This window comes from Carassius auratus, unplaced genomic scaffold, assembly GCF_003368295.1.
Source record: "Carassius auratus strain Wakin unplaced genomic scaffold, ASM336829v1 scaf_tig00033929, whole genome shotgun sequence".
Classification (NCBI taxonomy): domain Eukaryota; kingdom Metazoa; phylum Chordata; class Actinopteri; order Cypriniformes; family Cyprinidae; genus Carassius; species Carassius auratus.
The window spans coordinates 37,652-53,335 of NW_020526113.1; the positions used below are offsets into that span (position 1 = coordinate 37,652).

Genomic DNA, 15,684 nt, shown 5'->3' on the forward strand with positions numbered 1-15,684 from the left:
ACTTTGGTGGTGAAAATAACACAAATCTAAAAACAAATATGTACTATCATTAATAAAATAATATAAATGTATAGGATAAAGGAAAAAGTTGTGGTCTTACCTTTTTACATGCGATCTTCACTGGTATGCACAGTGCTTGCAGCTGCTGTTTTTTTTTTTTTTTTTTAATTTGTAAGGGGCGTTACTGTTATTTTGGCGGACTCTGCAGGGCGCAGCATAGTGATGACGTCATAAACGTTGATTGGCTGAGGCAGTTGTTGTCCCAGGGTCATCATAAAAAAATATTGGTCTCAGGACAACGAGGACTTGGCAAAATCAGGACGTGCTGTCTGACACTCCCTCTGAGTTCAAACAAACCAATATCCCGGAGTAATTCATGTACTCAAACTGTACACTGACTGAACTGCTGTGAAGAGAGAACTGAAGATGAACACCGAGCCGAGCCAGATAACAAACAATAGACTGACTCGTTCACGAGTCAAGAACCGGTTACATCGGTTTTTCGGATCACCAGTATTGATGGGAAGTTCCGTTCTTTTCCGCAAATCGGTTCTTTCGGATAGTTCGATTCAATAAACCGGTTGAAGAAAATGGTTCACCGGTTCTTTTGCGCTCAACGTAATGGCGTCATTGGTGATGATTGCCCTTGATTCAAGCCTTCGGTTTACCCGCGCTCATAACATTAGCACAGAATCAGTTCAGAATCAATCACCAAAAGAATCAGTTCGGTTCCGATGATCTGTGTGTCGGTCTGCTTCACGCTGAATCACACCTGCGCAGTATCATCAGTGAAAAACCATGTTCCGAAGATGAACGGAGGTCTCACGGGTTTGGAACGACATGAGGGTGAGTTATTAATGACATAATTTTGATTATTGGGTGAACTAACCCTTTAATAAAGAAGCCTTTTATCAGTCTATTAGTTCGAGATGCTGATTCATTCAGCAATAAATTAAAGTGTCTGTCTTTAATAACTGGTCACTGAATTGTGTGTAATAATTGGTCTTTCAAATACTGCTATCAGGATTCTCTTCTGAGAACTACTATTCTTAACCATCACGCCACACAATGTAACTGTAACAAATTATGTAAATATGTAACTTCACATAATTCTGTACATATTTTTTTGCATGTTTACATTAAAATAAAACACTTGACCCTCTACTTGCTTTCTCTATTCGTTTTCTAACTAGGCTTGTTTTTCATAGAAAACAAGTGCTTTCTATATTCTATATATTTCTATTTTATCTACTAGTTTTCTTTGTGTGTGTGTGTGTGTGTGTATAAGTCAACATTTGAAGTGGATCAAATCCTTTAATCAAAGTTGTCCTAAAACCATTAACTTTTTTGATCCACTTCAAATGTTGACTATATTATAGTCTATATTTGAAGTGGATCAAAAAAGGGCTAACCAAGACTTGTCATATCATTTGCATTTTATTGTTATTTTATTAGTTTTGACTTCTTTTATTGTCCTCATTAGTAATAAAATCGTCTGATAAATGTAAATGTAATAATTAATGATCTACTTAAATTTTCCACCATACCCAAACAATGGTTAGCGTTATTTCAAAGGACATTTAAACCATCGATTTTTCTTTCAGTATTCTAATGTTCCAGATGCGCTCTGCTTTAACACTGGGTTTTGTTATAGGACTACAACATATGTATTTGACTGAAACTTGTCTTTTAATATCTGTTTGAATGAACTTTAACTTTGAAATGTTTTAACTGTTGCCCCGCCTTCTACTTCTCAAACCCCGTACTTTCTGTGGAAAACACGGAGGAACATTGCATGCTCGAGTCACCCATCGCGTGCTGTTAGGGGAGTTTACCACAGTTTGTTTTGCCGACTGAGAAACGTGATTGGTAAACAGTTTTGCCAGAATATACCGTGACCCCAATTCCGTGGCCAGGGATTCCAGATTAGCGTTCTGTCCAATATCAACTTCGCAAGAGGACAGCTGACAAAAATAAAATTCTGCAAGGATAGGTGGAGCCAGAAACGTTCTTTTTTGTTTTTATGTTTTCCGTCATAATGGAGGAGACGGTGATGTAGGCTTACCTCAGGCTTAGACGAAACCGTGGCCAGGTAAGTTAAACTGGTTAACTGCGTCCTTAATTGAATGCATTCATTCGTTATTAAAAAAAAGAAAATAAAAAAAAAGAAAATTGAGTTACCGAGACAGCTACCGAGGATTCATGTTTGGCAGTCCAAGTGACCCCCTTTGCCCTGTTAAAAGTTTCAAAAAGTACATCACTAAATGTCCACCTCCTTCTATCTTCATCCACTGAAAGCCACACAGGAACTTGACAGGCGAGATATCTGGTATGGGTGTGACCCTCGAAAAACATCCTTAACATGCTAAATGCTGGTTCTGTATAGTCTAAATCTTTTAAAGTTATTCAGTGATAATCATAGTTCACACATCTCTGAAAGTTTAACGCCTGATGTAAATGCAGTACTGTGACACCTTTCATTCAGTACCTTCAAATATAAATATGTTTATGTATGTTCAATATGTGAGTCTTTGTTTTAGGTAAAAGGTTTAGTTTTTGGAGGATTTCAGTTGCTGTTCTGCTCAGTGTCATTGTTGTAATAATGATAGCTGCATCATACCAACAGAAGTCTGTTTTCTCAAACTTTAGGTGTAAATATAAAGTATAAAGTTGTTTGTGTTTATAATATAAATTCCAAGGACAACAGTTGCCCAAATGAAAACGTATCCCATATAGTGTGACAGTGTGCTTCTGTCTGACTTGTTTTCCAGAGTAATGTGAAATATTTCACCAAATATCAAATGAACAAACACTGTTTAATCATATAAAGGAAAATTTGTTATTTACAGTGCAGGTGTGAAAAAAAGGTAAGTGAAATTGCAGTTATTGCTTTTAAAATATTACATGTGAAAGCAGGAGATTTAAATGAGCTCTGTTTAATTTCTCACAATTGAAACATGATTTAAAAAAAATGTCAGTAAATTGATCTGTATTTAGATCTGTATAGACGGTTTCAACGGCAACAACATAAACAAACGTTACTGCGCGTGCCCGTATTTGTGGACCTAACTTAACTTCCGGTAGACTTCCAAATAGAATAAATAACAACAGCCAAGTCCCCCTAGAGTAGATATTTTTTGATAACAAACAAAATATGTTTGCTGCGTGGATCAGGCGGACTTAATGAATATGCAAATTCATTATTTGCCAGCAGGAGATGTTTTAAAGCATAGACATAAAGCGCGAGAAATAGAGGTTTCCCCAGTAACAGCTGTAAACAAAGCAGAGCTACGCTCACAAACGCTGCGTTATCAGGCATATAACATGCAAGTCTTCCTTTAGAAATACAGCGATATAAAAAACACCTGTGCCTCGCTTAGATATTTAAACATATAAATGTAAGGAATTATTATTAATAAAAGTGCAGTACGTAAGGTTACTCAGGTTTATTCAACGAAGCCTTTTTGAAAATCAATCAGTTTTTAAAATTGTGGCGAGTCTCCAAAAAATAAATATACGTATGGGAAACACATCCCGCAGCACAACCACTTGAGCCCAACTTCAGTCTACTCATCACCTTGCCTTTAACTGTGTTTGTAGAAGGCAACACACTGCAGCCAACAGACCGGAAGTTAACTTGGGTCCATGCGCGTGCGCTCGATGAAACCATCTATAGAGATCTGTGTTTGTGCGTGTGTGATAGTTTATGTTGTGCTTTTCTGCCAGTTTAAAAGAATTGAGCTGAATTGTGGTTCGTCGATGGGACCAGAAGAAAGACTAATCTGAAAAAAAAAAAAAAATTAGGAAAAGGACCACTAATAATAATTTGGCTTCTAAATCATTTTAAACAGATGCACCTTTCTTAAATGTTTCATTAATGCTTTATATACTCTATAACTTTCCAAGCCGTTATTCAATAGCTTGTGTAATATTTCCTATCCCCATTTGTATAAACTCTTCCATCAGAATTATCCTTTCAATTTAATAAGCAGCGCAATATATTAATACATGATCTACAGTTTCTGCCAATCCACATAGACTGCAATTCCCAGACTTGTGTTTGTTTATTCTATACAGGGAATAATTACTCTTCTACTGCCTCCACTTCCTCTTTCACCACCAATTGTATCTTCTTCCTTCCTCATTCCATTGTATTTGCCTTTAATATTATAGCCTTAACTTCTTTACAAAGTGAAATACCGTGTTCAGTTCTATATAAGATAATTTCAGTGCCTCCTTTGCTAGATGATCCACTTCCTTTTCCCACATTTTCCCATTTTCCAAGGCATTTTATCTTGGCCTGCCATCTTTGCATTCTGCTGGGTGTTGACGTAGTGCACAGGGCCTCATGTGACTGTGGACATCATGCACACCACAACATTTGCTATCTCTACTGGTTTAAGCAGTTTTTCTGTAACAGAAAGCTATAGTAGATGTGTATGGAATGTATTTTGTGTGTGTACGCAAATATTCAGAGGCAAAACACTTGCATGTTAACACCATTGTGTGAGTTTCTGATTATAATACGTTTTCTCTTCACATTTTTCTTTTAGCATCCATTTTTCTCAGACATGAATTTTTTTTTTTTGACACTGCTGGTTATTATTGGAATTACGGATTCAAGATCAGGTAATGATTTATTATTTTTAAAGAGATGAAGCATGACTTTATTTGTTAAGTGGTAGGAAGACATAATCACACAAGGAATAATGTACAGTATGCTGGTGGTCATCTTCTAGCTAAAGGTGTTAATTCTGTACATTTTCCCTGCAGCCCTAAAGTCAAACATGATGTAGCGAATCAGCTCAAGGGGAAATATGAATAATCAATCATAACTAGTTATAAGTAATTATAAATATAGCAATAATCTGCATGATTAGGGACTTCAGTTATGAGTAGGGATGCAGCGAATCCAGATTTTTTGGGTTCGGCCCAATACCGAATCCACTGTTTAAGATTCAGCCGAATCCGATACCGAATACCGAATCCTACTCGCATGTTTATTCCAATAACACAGTAAAACACATTAATGAAGTAAACAACGTCCACCGCAGTGTATTTTTTTATTTTATTATTTCATTTTTATTTTAAAGAATAGGCAACATTATGCCAGGATGACATGATGAAGTGGGAAAAACAATTTTGACAATTACCATAAGCTGCTTACACAAGTACAAACCAAAACCTTTCAATAAAAGTGCAGCAATGCAAAGAAAAGTGTTTTTCTTTTCTTTTTTAAACCAGAATATGTTTGGTGACTTTAAATTTAAATTTAAATTAATGTTATTGAACATTTATTTACTCAATAAACATGGATAGTAGGCAGTTTTCGTTTATAATAGTATAGGCTACGATTAGAACAGTAGCCAAATATTACGAAAAATATTACGGAAGATCACACACATCTCCTGCATCATAATTACATTAATATAAAACCTCTAACCTTTCACATGAAATGAGAGTTTCAAAAAAACAAGATGCTCTGCATTAACAGGTGACAGCCGGTTGCGAGTGTGGGAACGAATGTCCCCAGCAGTACTGAAAAGTCTTTCACTGGGCACAGAGGTAGATCTTTGCCGTTTTTGCCAGCAATGAAAAAAAAAACACTTATCTCCACGTCAGCACCCAATGTGACTGGCTCTGTATTGCTACAGAACGGTCCTCATGTAAACACCATCGCTTAATCAACGGCCGCGTGACGTCGACCAGCGTAGCGCAAGCCTAGGGTTCGGTTCGGTGGAAAAAAAATCTAAGATTCGGCCGAAACCGAACCCTGTCAAAAAGCCCAGTATTCGGCCGAAACGAATCCGAATCTTGGATTCGGTGCATCCCTAGTTATGAGCAAACCATGAACAACCTCAAGTGTGATACAACTAAGACTTTAACTACATAAACTTTTAAACTAACATACACACACACACACACGCATACAGTGGGCATATGAAAAAGGGTTAAAGCTTAAGCAGTAAAGATATGAAAAATAACACATGAAGCTATCATACAATTTGATATTTAGCAGATCTACAGGCTGAAGGAAACATCAGCTTCTAAGTTCAAACACACTTTTGTAAAAGGTGCATATGATAACTAATGTATCAATTAATGAGACTAAGTTTGATACTTGCGCATCTCGCTTGTTTGATAAAGAGTCCTGATGCACTTTGGGGCTCCAGTTGGTCTCTGCTGAAGTCAGTTCATGAGAAAGAGAATTCCTGAATCTAAAAGAACCGCCCTGATCTGGTGATCAGTGATCTATATAGACGTTAGATATTATTTGTTATCAAATAGTTGTGTGTCTGATTGGTACAAATTATGTTGTTACAATGATATGTTATGATCAGTGAGATGTGAAAGACCAAATTGTGGCGTTTCAGTTCAACATTAAACCTGGGTCGACACATCTAAGTGTACTGCTCTTATGATTTCTTTGTACTTTTGGAGGTTGCCACTCAGTGATTTATGAACATTATACGAACTATCTTCTTTGGTAAAAGGAATTGAAGGTTTGGTTATTAAATAAATGATGACACATCAGTTCACAATGTAGTGGAGACTCAAAACCTGTTAAGACCTATTCTCGTTCTCTTTTACAGAGCAGTATGAAGTAGTGGGACCTGCAGATCCAGTAATTGCTTTAGCTGGTGAAGATGTTATTCTGCCCTGTTCAGTTAAACCCAACATCAGTGTTGTGGACATGAGAGTGGAGTGGTTTAGATCTGATCTGAAAGACTCAGAACTAATGCATCTCTATGAGGATCATGACGACAGAAACACAAATCAGAGTCAGTCCTACAGAGGGAGAACAAAACTGAATCATGAAGAATTACAGAGAGGAGATGCATCACTTAAACTCTCATCTGCCCAAGTCTCTGATGAAGGACGTTACAGGTGTTTTATTCAGTCCAAATCCTGGTATGATGATGCTACTGTTGATGTCAGTGTTGAAGGTGGGTAAACCAATGAAAACTATGATTTAATGAGTTAAGTCATGATTCATTTTGTGTACATGTTGCTGTTTTATGTTTATATCATGTATCATGTCTCTGTAGCTGTAGGAAGTCCTCCGGTGATCACTGTAGATGGGTTTGATCAATCAGGAGGGCTTCTTCTACAATGTGAATCTGAAGGTTGGTATCCTAAACCTGATCTTGAGTGGCTGAACAGTGAAGGAGGCCGTTTGAGTTCAGAAACCGCAGAGACAAACAGAAATGAAGATGGATTCATTGTGAAACACACTGTCACTGTATATGAGAGAGACAGCAAGATTCACTGCAGAGTCAAACTAAAGCATCACATGCTTGAGACACTGATTATCGCCACAAGTAAGTACTGGCATATTGTTCCTTTACTTGTTTGCTTGGCACATTGTTCCTTTACTTGCTTATGTTCTCGTGGTATCTCTGATTCAGTTAAAAAAAAAAAATAATGCATTATCAGCTTAGGCCATTAAGTTAAAAGCACAGATGCATTAAGTCTACAATAGTTTTGTATTAACAGTGTTTATGTACAATTCAAAATTGATCATCATAAGATTAAAAATAATTTTCGAATGTTTGATTTACACAGTGTGCTTAATTATGGTTTTGTTTTGCAGGTAATATGTTTAATCTCTGGACGACATCAGTCATCCTGATTTCAGTAGCCGTTGTGCTCAGTGTGAATGCTGGAATACTGATAGCTGTGTTTACTAAGAATAACAGAAGTAAATTCTTGTTTTCTTGTTATTTTATACATTTTATATAAGAAAATAGACTGTGAATAGTTCTCATGAACAATCTTAACTCCACCACATCTCAAATTAATGTTTGGGTTTAATGTATAATGGCAGTTTTAAACAATATAAAATGAGTTTATGTATGCTAGACACTTGTTGGCTGGTTCCCTTGGTTGAACAGATGTAGGCCTATGGTGTATTCCAGAAAGCAAGGTTAGCTTTCCATGACATATACGTTGAGCTCTCATTTGATTTCAGTATGAGTAAAGACTGTGCAAATGGATCCTCTGAATCCTTCTGGCTTTTGGGATTTTAAGCAGGAACAATTACCACAGGGATAATTGGCTAGTTGCAGCCAAGTGTTCATAGCTATGTCACTTTTTGATCCTTCGATGTTGGCTCTTCGTTTCATTTTAAATCAGAAGTGTTGGATTGTTTGCTGACCAGTAGGGAACGTGACCTGGGTTGACTGAGGAAATGCATTTTCAGATATGTGGTGCATATGTTTGGCTGAGGAGTCACTGGTGAGAAGCTACCATCTGTAGGATTATGACTGAATGCCTCTAAATCAGAATCCCCCCCAAATGTAACGATACCCGGGACATTGCTTGGCCTGGGATAGTGAGGAGAGCCTCTCATGAACGGACCAGGATGCCCAAAACTTGTTTACTCGAGGTATGCTAGTCCCACGGTTATCACATAAGACCAGGGGCCTGTACCATGATGGTAGCGGAACAAATTCAGAGTTACAGGATTAGTTTTGAGTTGACAAAACCAAACCTCTCCAATCCGACTTTGTTGGTACCATGATGCTGTTCATCAACTTTCTTTGTCAATTCGGGCTTTGATCCTGAGTTTGTGGAGCTCGTGCACATGAATGTGTGACATCACTGGCGAACAGCCAATCACGACCCTTGCAATACAAAGCAAGTTTGATTTACTTCTCGTGAGAGACCCAGCGAGATTCATAACTGAAGGTTAAAGGTTTTGCTAAAGGTTGAGAGATTGAAGAATATGACAAATTTAAATGTCATATAAAAAATGAAGGAGGACTAATAAAATAAATGATCTTGCTCCATCAGTGTAGTCACAAGTGGAACTTGTTAACTTAGCTGAAACATAGCTGGCTAGCCACCTAATCCAGCTTCATGGTACAGGCCCCAGGGCCACTCCTGACCAAATGTATGCCCTGAGCAGAATTGTACTAAAACTGAGCTAAAACGTGCAAAATCAAAACAAACACAGATTAACCCTGAGAGTATCCCTCCTTTAAAGAATACACTGGAGTTGAGGAAGGAAGGAGCCATGGTGAGGCTTGGCTGCGGGAATAATGGTGACGATTGACTGAGACAAGCCAAAGGAAGTGGATCCATGGTGACAAGCATCTGAAGAGAAACCAGGACGCTGGAGGGAATGAGGAGACCATCAGAGGTGAAGGGATGTGTAACAATATGAAAACGTTCGTATTCACGGGAAGAAGGAGGCAGGAACCAGTAAACATTTAAAAAAAAACTTTAATAATAAAATAAACACATAATAGCATGACAGCCCTTCACGGACGACAAACAAAACCAAAACGCTCTCGTCATTCACTGTCGTAACTCCTCCCTTTATCCTTCGGGAGCTCCTTCGTGGGACTCGAGACCAGTGAGTGGCAAAGGTGTCACTTATTTCCAATTACTCCACCGGCCTCGCTCCATTCCCACGGCTCTCGGCCTCGGCCCACTCGTCACAGGATGAATTGTAGAAGAAGGCCAGAAAGTCAGTTGTGCAGACACAGTGAACAGCGAGTCGAACAGCACTTCAGAAACTGGAACAAAACAGCTGAGGAAAGTGCAACGAGAACTAACCATGAACTAAATGAAACACAGATCTTAAATAGACAGACTAAACCAATCAACGAAATGAATAGAAGGTGTGCGAGTAAATCAAACTATAAAAAAGGCATGTAGTAACAGATGAAAATCAAAGTACTCCAGAGTCGGTTATGTTAAGATTACTATGGCTACTTGCATACCTTAAGTTTATCTGATTACTTACCCCTTAAGCAAACCTGTGTATGTCACATAATCTGCTTTCTGAAATACCCCCCAGGTGAATATAGCCTAAATTATTTAATGTTGTTTTCTAATGTTTCATTATGAAATTTGAGAATAGGAGAATAAAACATGAAGAAATTGTTCTTTAATAAGTTATTAATTTATTATTAATTTAAAGTCAAGTTGCTTAACAGACTCTGTGTATTACTTTTGTGTATCTTGGGTCCTGATCAGCATTTAATTGTATATTGTATATTTATTATTGTACATATGTACTGTATATGTATTTATATATTCATATTTTTCTGAATTGCTTTTAGAATTTGATCAACGTTTACAAAATCAGAAGATGATAATATTACAAGGTAAATTTGTTAATATGGCTGCATTAATATATTTATTTTGAAACCACAAACCAAAACTATTTAAACATAAATAATATACAAGAAAATACACTTTCTTTAATGGCTATAATAGAATTAAATGAATTAATATGTTGTGGATTCATATGTCTATAAAAATTTTTATATTTTATTATAAGATATTTAAACACTGTAATGTCTTCTTAGATTTTGTTTGATCAAGTGGTGATAAAAATTATTGATCTCATTATTAATCTTAAGATGAATTCTGTTATGAAGCCTTTCTAACTTTGTACTTTGTTTTTAGAGATCACGCATTTAAGAACACACACAGGTGAGTAAAAATTACTCATTTTTAATAACATAATTATTTATTTTAATTATTAATATTTTTCCAAATTCATTATTATGTCAATTCTTTCATGTGTTTGGGAGTTTTGTATAATGCACTGTATAAATGCAATCAAATGATTTAAATACTAAATCATCAAATGCCGTTTTAGTGCCATAAGAGAAAACTATATATTTAATATATCAACAGGCGATCCAGCAATGAACAACAAAATCACATAAAGCACATAAAATAAAACATGATCAGAACAATTAGATAATTAAACATTTTTTATTTGTTTATCTTTTTGTAAAATTACTATAATTCCAATGAAAATAAAATGTAACATTCCATGTATTTTATTATACTCATCTGTAAAGCAGAGGTTTTTATATTTTTCCACAGTGGATGTGATTCTGGATGCTGATACGGCTCATCCACATCTCTTCGTGTCTCTTGATAGGAAACAAGTGAGTTTTGGAGAGACACAACTGGAAATAGTGAATGGAAAGAGATTTAATGATTATCTTGGTGTTCTTGGGAAGGATGGATTTTCCTCGGGGTGTTTTTACTATGAGGTTCAGGTAAAGGGGCAAACTGAGTGGGATTTAGGAGTGGCCAGAGCATCTGTTAACAGGATTGGCTTGACCGTTGTGAGTCCTATGATTGGATACTGGATTGTGAGTCTGAGAAATGGAGAGTGCTGGGCTCGTAAGTCTCCACTTGTCTCTCTTCCTCTGAGTGTGAATCCTCAGAGGGTCGGTGTGTTTGTGGATTATGAGAAGGGTCTTGTCTCTTTTTATGATGTGGAGGCTATGTCTTTTATGTATTCTTTCACTAATCAGTCTTTTGATGAGAAACTCTATCCATTTGTTAGTTTGGGGTATCTGAGGAATGAAAACTCTACACCACTGATTATCTGTGATGATTACTTCTGACATCAGAGTTTGCATGTTGAAGTAAATGAAATAAAAGGAAATACAATAATTGAAAGAGTTATAGCAATACATATTAAATATTATTTAGACTACATGTTAAGAATTTGAAAATTTGGATAATAATTGAAAGCATCATATGGAGCTTATAAAACAGTGTTTTTTTATCCTGTTTTTGTTATCATTTGTTATCACGTGTGTGTATGAATTTGTGTGTAAAATAATGGCGCCTGGGCCAGGTGATACATTTTCACTCATATCTCAGTCCATTTAAAAAAAAAAAAAATGATTTCAGCGGCCAATTCATTAGCTGAAATAATGGGAGGGACTCTTTCATTGTGTGGGTTGTCGGGAGAAAATCAACCTGTATTATTTTATTTATGACTGTTATAAACTGTCATATGAACTCTTGATTGCTTTATTAATATCATATCATGTATCATATCAACAACTGAATAGGTAAGTCATGTCACAACTGAGAAATACATTTACCTAAACAAGAATTTGTTTAGCATGAGTGATAAAGGACATAAGTTATTTTTTTTTTAAAGGATGATGTTGTTGTTTTTACAAATATAAAACAAAGTAAATGCTGTAGATACATGTGTATTTGCAACCTACTTCATGATTTGTTTAACCAGTTTTCTTGTAACAGAAAGTTTGCATGTGTTTGTGACATATCAGGACACAACTCTGTATAATGACATGGGTATGACACAGGTATTACAAGGAGAGGGTGACTTATGAAGACATAGCCCATGTCCCCATTTTTCAAAACGCTTTTTTTTTTCGTGAGTTTTTTTGAGAATGTAAAAATGCTTGTTTCCTGTGAGGGTTGGGGTTAGGGTGATAAAATATACAGTTTGTACAGTATAAAAACCATTATGCCTATGGGATGTTCCCACTTTTCACAAAAACAAACGTGTGTGTGTGTGTGTGTAATATATTTGGTCAAAAAATGTAGGCAGTTATTCTCAGGCTAAACAAACACATACTGTAGTGACATATCATCCTATGATTTTATAAAATAGTTATTTTGTTTGACTTCTGATTATTAGTGAAATTACAGATTCAAGATCAGGTCATTGTAGCTCTTTTAAATAAAAGTATTCCTTATTTATTCACCCAACCTCATCAGTTCTTCTGTGGAACACAAATATATATATATTTGTATATTATGCCTATATATACACACATGAATTTCTTTATAAGACAGAGGCTTTACTTGAATATGAATACTGTTCTGAGCTAGAGCAGATAACAATGAAAAGCATGAATAGCTCATCATACAGTTAACTATTCCTCCTTCAGTTGTGTCTGCTGTTGTTGATTAATCTCCAGTCTGAGCAGAGCTGGGGCCTGTTCTTCGTACGTCGCTAACTCAGTTAGCAGGATTTGAATGTTGACGATTTGGCGTGATCTTGGATCGTTTGGTTCTTCGAAGCTCATCCCGGAGCTGCTGTCATAGCAACAGGTCCGTTAGCTTAAACCTACTCGGGAGCAGGCTTATTTCATGTAAACAGGATTAGATGGCTTCTTTGCAACCAGGGGCCCGTTCTTCGTACGTCGCGTGCTATTCATGATCCGGCTAATTGGGTTCTCCGAACACACCTGTTGTGTATGATTAGTATCGCTGGATTGAGTTATCTGAGATAAATGCGCGTTCATGTGTTGGCTTAACTTCCACTCTGGCAGAATATAATAGTAGTGTGAGGAGCAGGGCATAATTTAAGTTGTTAAACGCTGAAAATACAATCAAGATCCACTCCTTCAAGTTGCGAGTTTCTCATTCAAAACACGAATCACCGGAAACACGGCATGTCGCAATCTCTGACGAAACCGACGAGAGCCAATCAGGGGGGCAGGGTTTCATACTTTTTTTAAGCACCCCTGGGCGCCGCCATTGGCTAGCGGACCCCCACCTGCTGTTAGCATTCCATTGACTCCCATTCATTTTGGCGTCACTTTGATAGTGAATAACTTTATATCTGAGGCGTTTAAAGACTCCATTTGTCCATTAATTATTTCTAAAGAAACACAAAAATGTATAAAAGGCTCCATTACCTTGTATCTTACGTTATGGTCCCGTAGAAGCAGTTTTTGTAAACAATAGGCTAATGATTGCATCATAACCAGGGACTCTCTGTCGCACAGTAGAGAAATTACTGTATGGACAGGAGGAGAAGCTCGCAGGCAATCTTTTACGGTCTATGAGGCAATCGGGGGAATGTGGAGGCATAAAGTCAAGGGAGATAATTAATCAGAATACTTACCAAAATGTGCTCCTGTTCACGCTCGCCTTCTCTGCAAGATTCGGTGGGTGATTCAGATTTCTCTTGGCACAGCGATAAGGAGACTTAGAGGTTTCTCACATGACATCTACGTCATCAAGCTCAGTTTGAGTCTGCGCAGTACGCCCGACCCCCAGGAAGTGCGTGCTTCTAATTGACTTCATTTTTCTCCATTGAATACAATGGGGTCGCTGTGTCCAATTCTTTTACTGTCTATGGAGCCAATGAACGTTTGATATCGCTGCCGTAAAACTTGTTGTAAAACTTCTTAACGGCACATTTTTAAAAGGTTACCATAGCTACAGAGGAAGGATCGCCAATGAATGCGGTTTGAATTTGGATCTCTTCCTCACACCAAGCATCACATGGATACAGGATTTAAAGAAAAATAAAATACTTTCATGATCATTTTATTTAATGCTTGTTCATGACAGCATACTAATAAAATGTATGTGCCCTCACTCTGTATTATAGATCAGTTTGTGTCCCATAGTAAACCAAATAAATATTATATGATAACGGTTAAATACTCTCTCAAAACTGCTAATTTTGATCTGTTTTGGGGCCGTCCTGCGCTTTTTAAGAGAGATGGCCTGCACCCAAATCACAGGGGCGCCCAGATGCTTGCACGTCATATTGAACAACATATTTTATTATGAGTACCTACCCAATGTACTACTGTTGAATTCATAAAACCAATTATTTCAGTTCTTCACTACACTGCTAGGAAAAACACAGTGGGAACAAATATGCATAATCTATTGAAAATTCCCACGTCTAGTCCGTCAACACATATGGTAATTACATCAACAGAAATTAACATGGCTCTCTTTAATGTAAGAGCATTAACAAACAAATCATTTTATATTAATGATCTTATTAGTGATTATAATTTGGACTGTGTTTTTCTTACTGAGACCTGGCTGGGCACAGATGCACCTGCCACATTGATTGAGACATGTCCACCTAACTATACCTATACCTATACCTATACATTTTCAACTAGAAAAGGAAAAAAGGGTGGAGGGACAGCAGCTATTTACAGAGAAACCCTCAAGGGAAGGGACAATGACCTTGGTACATTTAATACCTTTGAATATAATGCTATTTTTCTAAACTTTCAACCTCGTCTACTTGCAGTGACAATATATAGATCACCAAAATTACCCATCTCCGCCTTCATAAAGGATTTCTCTGATATGCTGTCTGTCATTCATATGAATTATGACAACTGTGTTTTAACTGGGGATTTTAACATACATGTTGACAATTCATCAGACATCAGAGCTAAATAATTTTTGGAACTATTGGAATGCATGTCTTTTAAACAGCATGTAAATGTACCAACCCATAAACATGGACACACTTTAGATTTAGTTGTAACATATGGATTAGATATCAATATAACATCTGTCATTGATCTTGCATTATCTGATCACTTTTGTGTCTTTTTTAAGTGTATTGATCATCTTGTACTAAATGCAACTGAATGCATTGTTAAAAAACATTATATTACTTCTGAAATGGCTGAAAATCTCACAATGCATTATAATAGTTATGAAAGGAACATTTTACCATCATCCTGTGATGATTTAGTTAATGAGTTTAATAATATAATGAGAACAGCTCTTGATACTGTTGCTCCACTTAAAATTAAAAAGTTAACTACAAAAAAGAAAATTCCTTGGAAGACAACTCAGACTATGAAACTTAAAAGAGACTGTAGAAGTGCTGAACGAAGATGGCGTAAAACTAAATTAGAAGTTCACAAATAAATTCATTGAAAATCTTAAGACTTATAATAAAGAAATTCGTATAACGCGCCAAGCTTATTTTGCAAACCTTATAAATGCAAACATTTAATTATCCCATATTATTATTTAACACAATAGACTCACTAATAAATCATAAAATTGATAGCTCTGAGTTACGAAATGGGAAATGTGAAGAGTTCGCTGGCTACTTCAGAGATAAAATTATAAATATTAGATCAGAAATCTGTTCAATACATA

General features: G+C 36.5%; 1 protein-coding gene across 1 annotated transcript; it reads left to right on the forward strand.

Annotated features, from left to right (window-relative positions):
• The first annotated feature begins 1,781 nt into the window (after positions 1 to 1,781).
• LOC113081359 (butyrophilin subfamily 1 member A1-like) lies at positions 1,782 to 11,515 on the forward strand. Its single transcript, XM_026253462.1, has 8 exons — positions 1,782 to 2,092; positions 4,554 to 4,629; positions 6,594 to 6,947; positions 7,050 to 7,322; positions 7,595 to 7,702; positions 10,074 to 10,118; positions 10,423 to 10,449; positions 10,852 to 11,515. The coding sequence occupies exons 2-8, from the start codon at positions 4,572 to 4,574 to the stop codon at positions 11,382 to 11,384; spliced, it is 1,398 nt and encodes a 465-aa protein (XP_026109247.1). The 5' UTR covers positions 1,782 to 2,092; positions 4,554 to 4,571; the 3' UTR covers positions 11,385 to 11,515.
• Positions 11,516 to 15,684: the final 4,169 nt, after the last annotated feature.

Bases quoted from the DNA above. Each gene is read 5' to 3' on its own strand.
- LOC113081359 (XM_026253462.1), top strand. From the start codon at position 4,572: ATGAATTTTTTTTTTTTGACACTGCTGGTTATTATTGGAATTACGGAT. The intron at 4,630-6,593 runs GTAATGATTTAT...TCTCTTTTACAG, and splicing joins AATTACGGATTCAAGATCAG to AGCAGTATGAAGTAGTGGGA. The intron at 10,450-10,851 runs GTGAGTAAAAAT...ATTTTTCCACAG, and splicing joins GCATTTAAGAACACACACAG to TGGATGTGATTCTGGATGCT.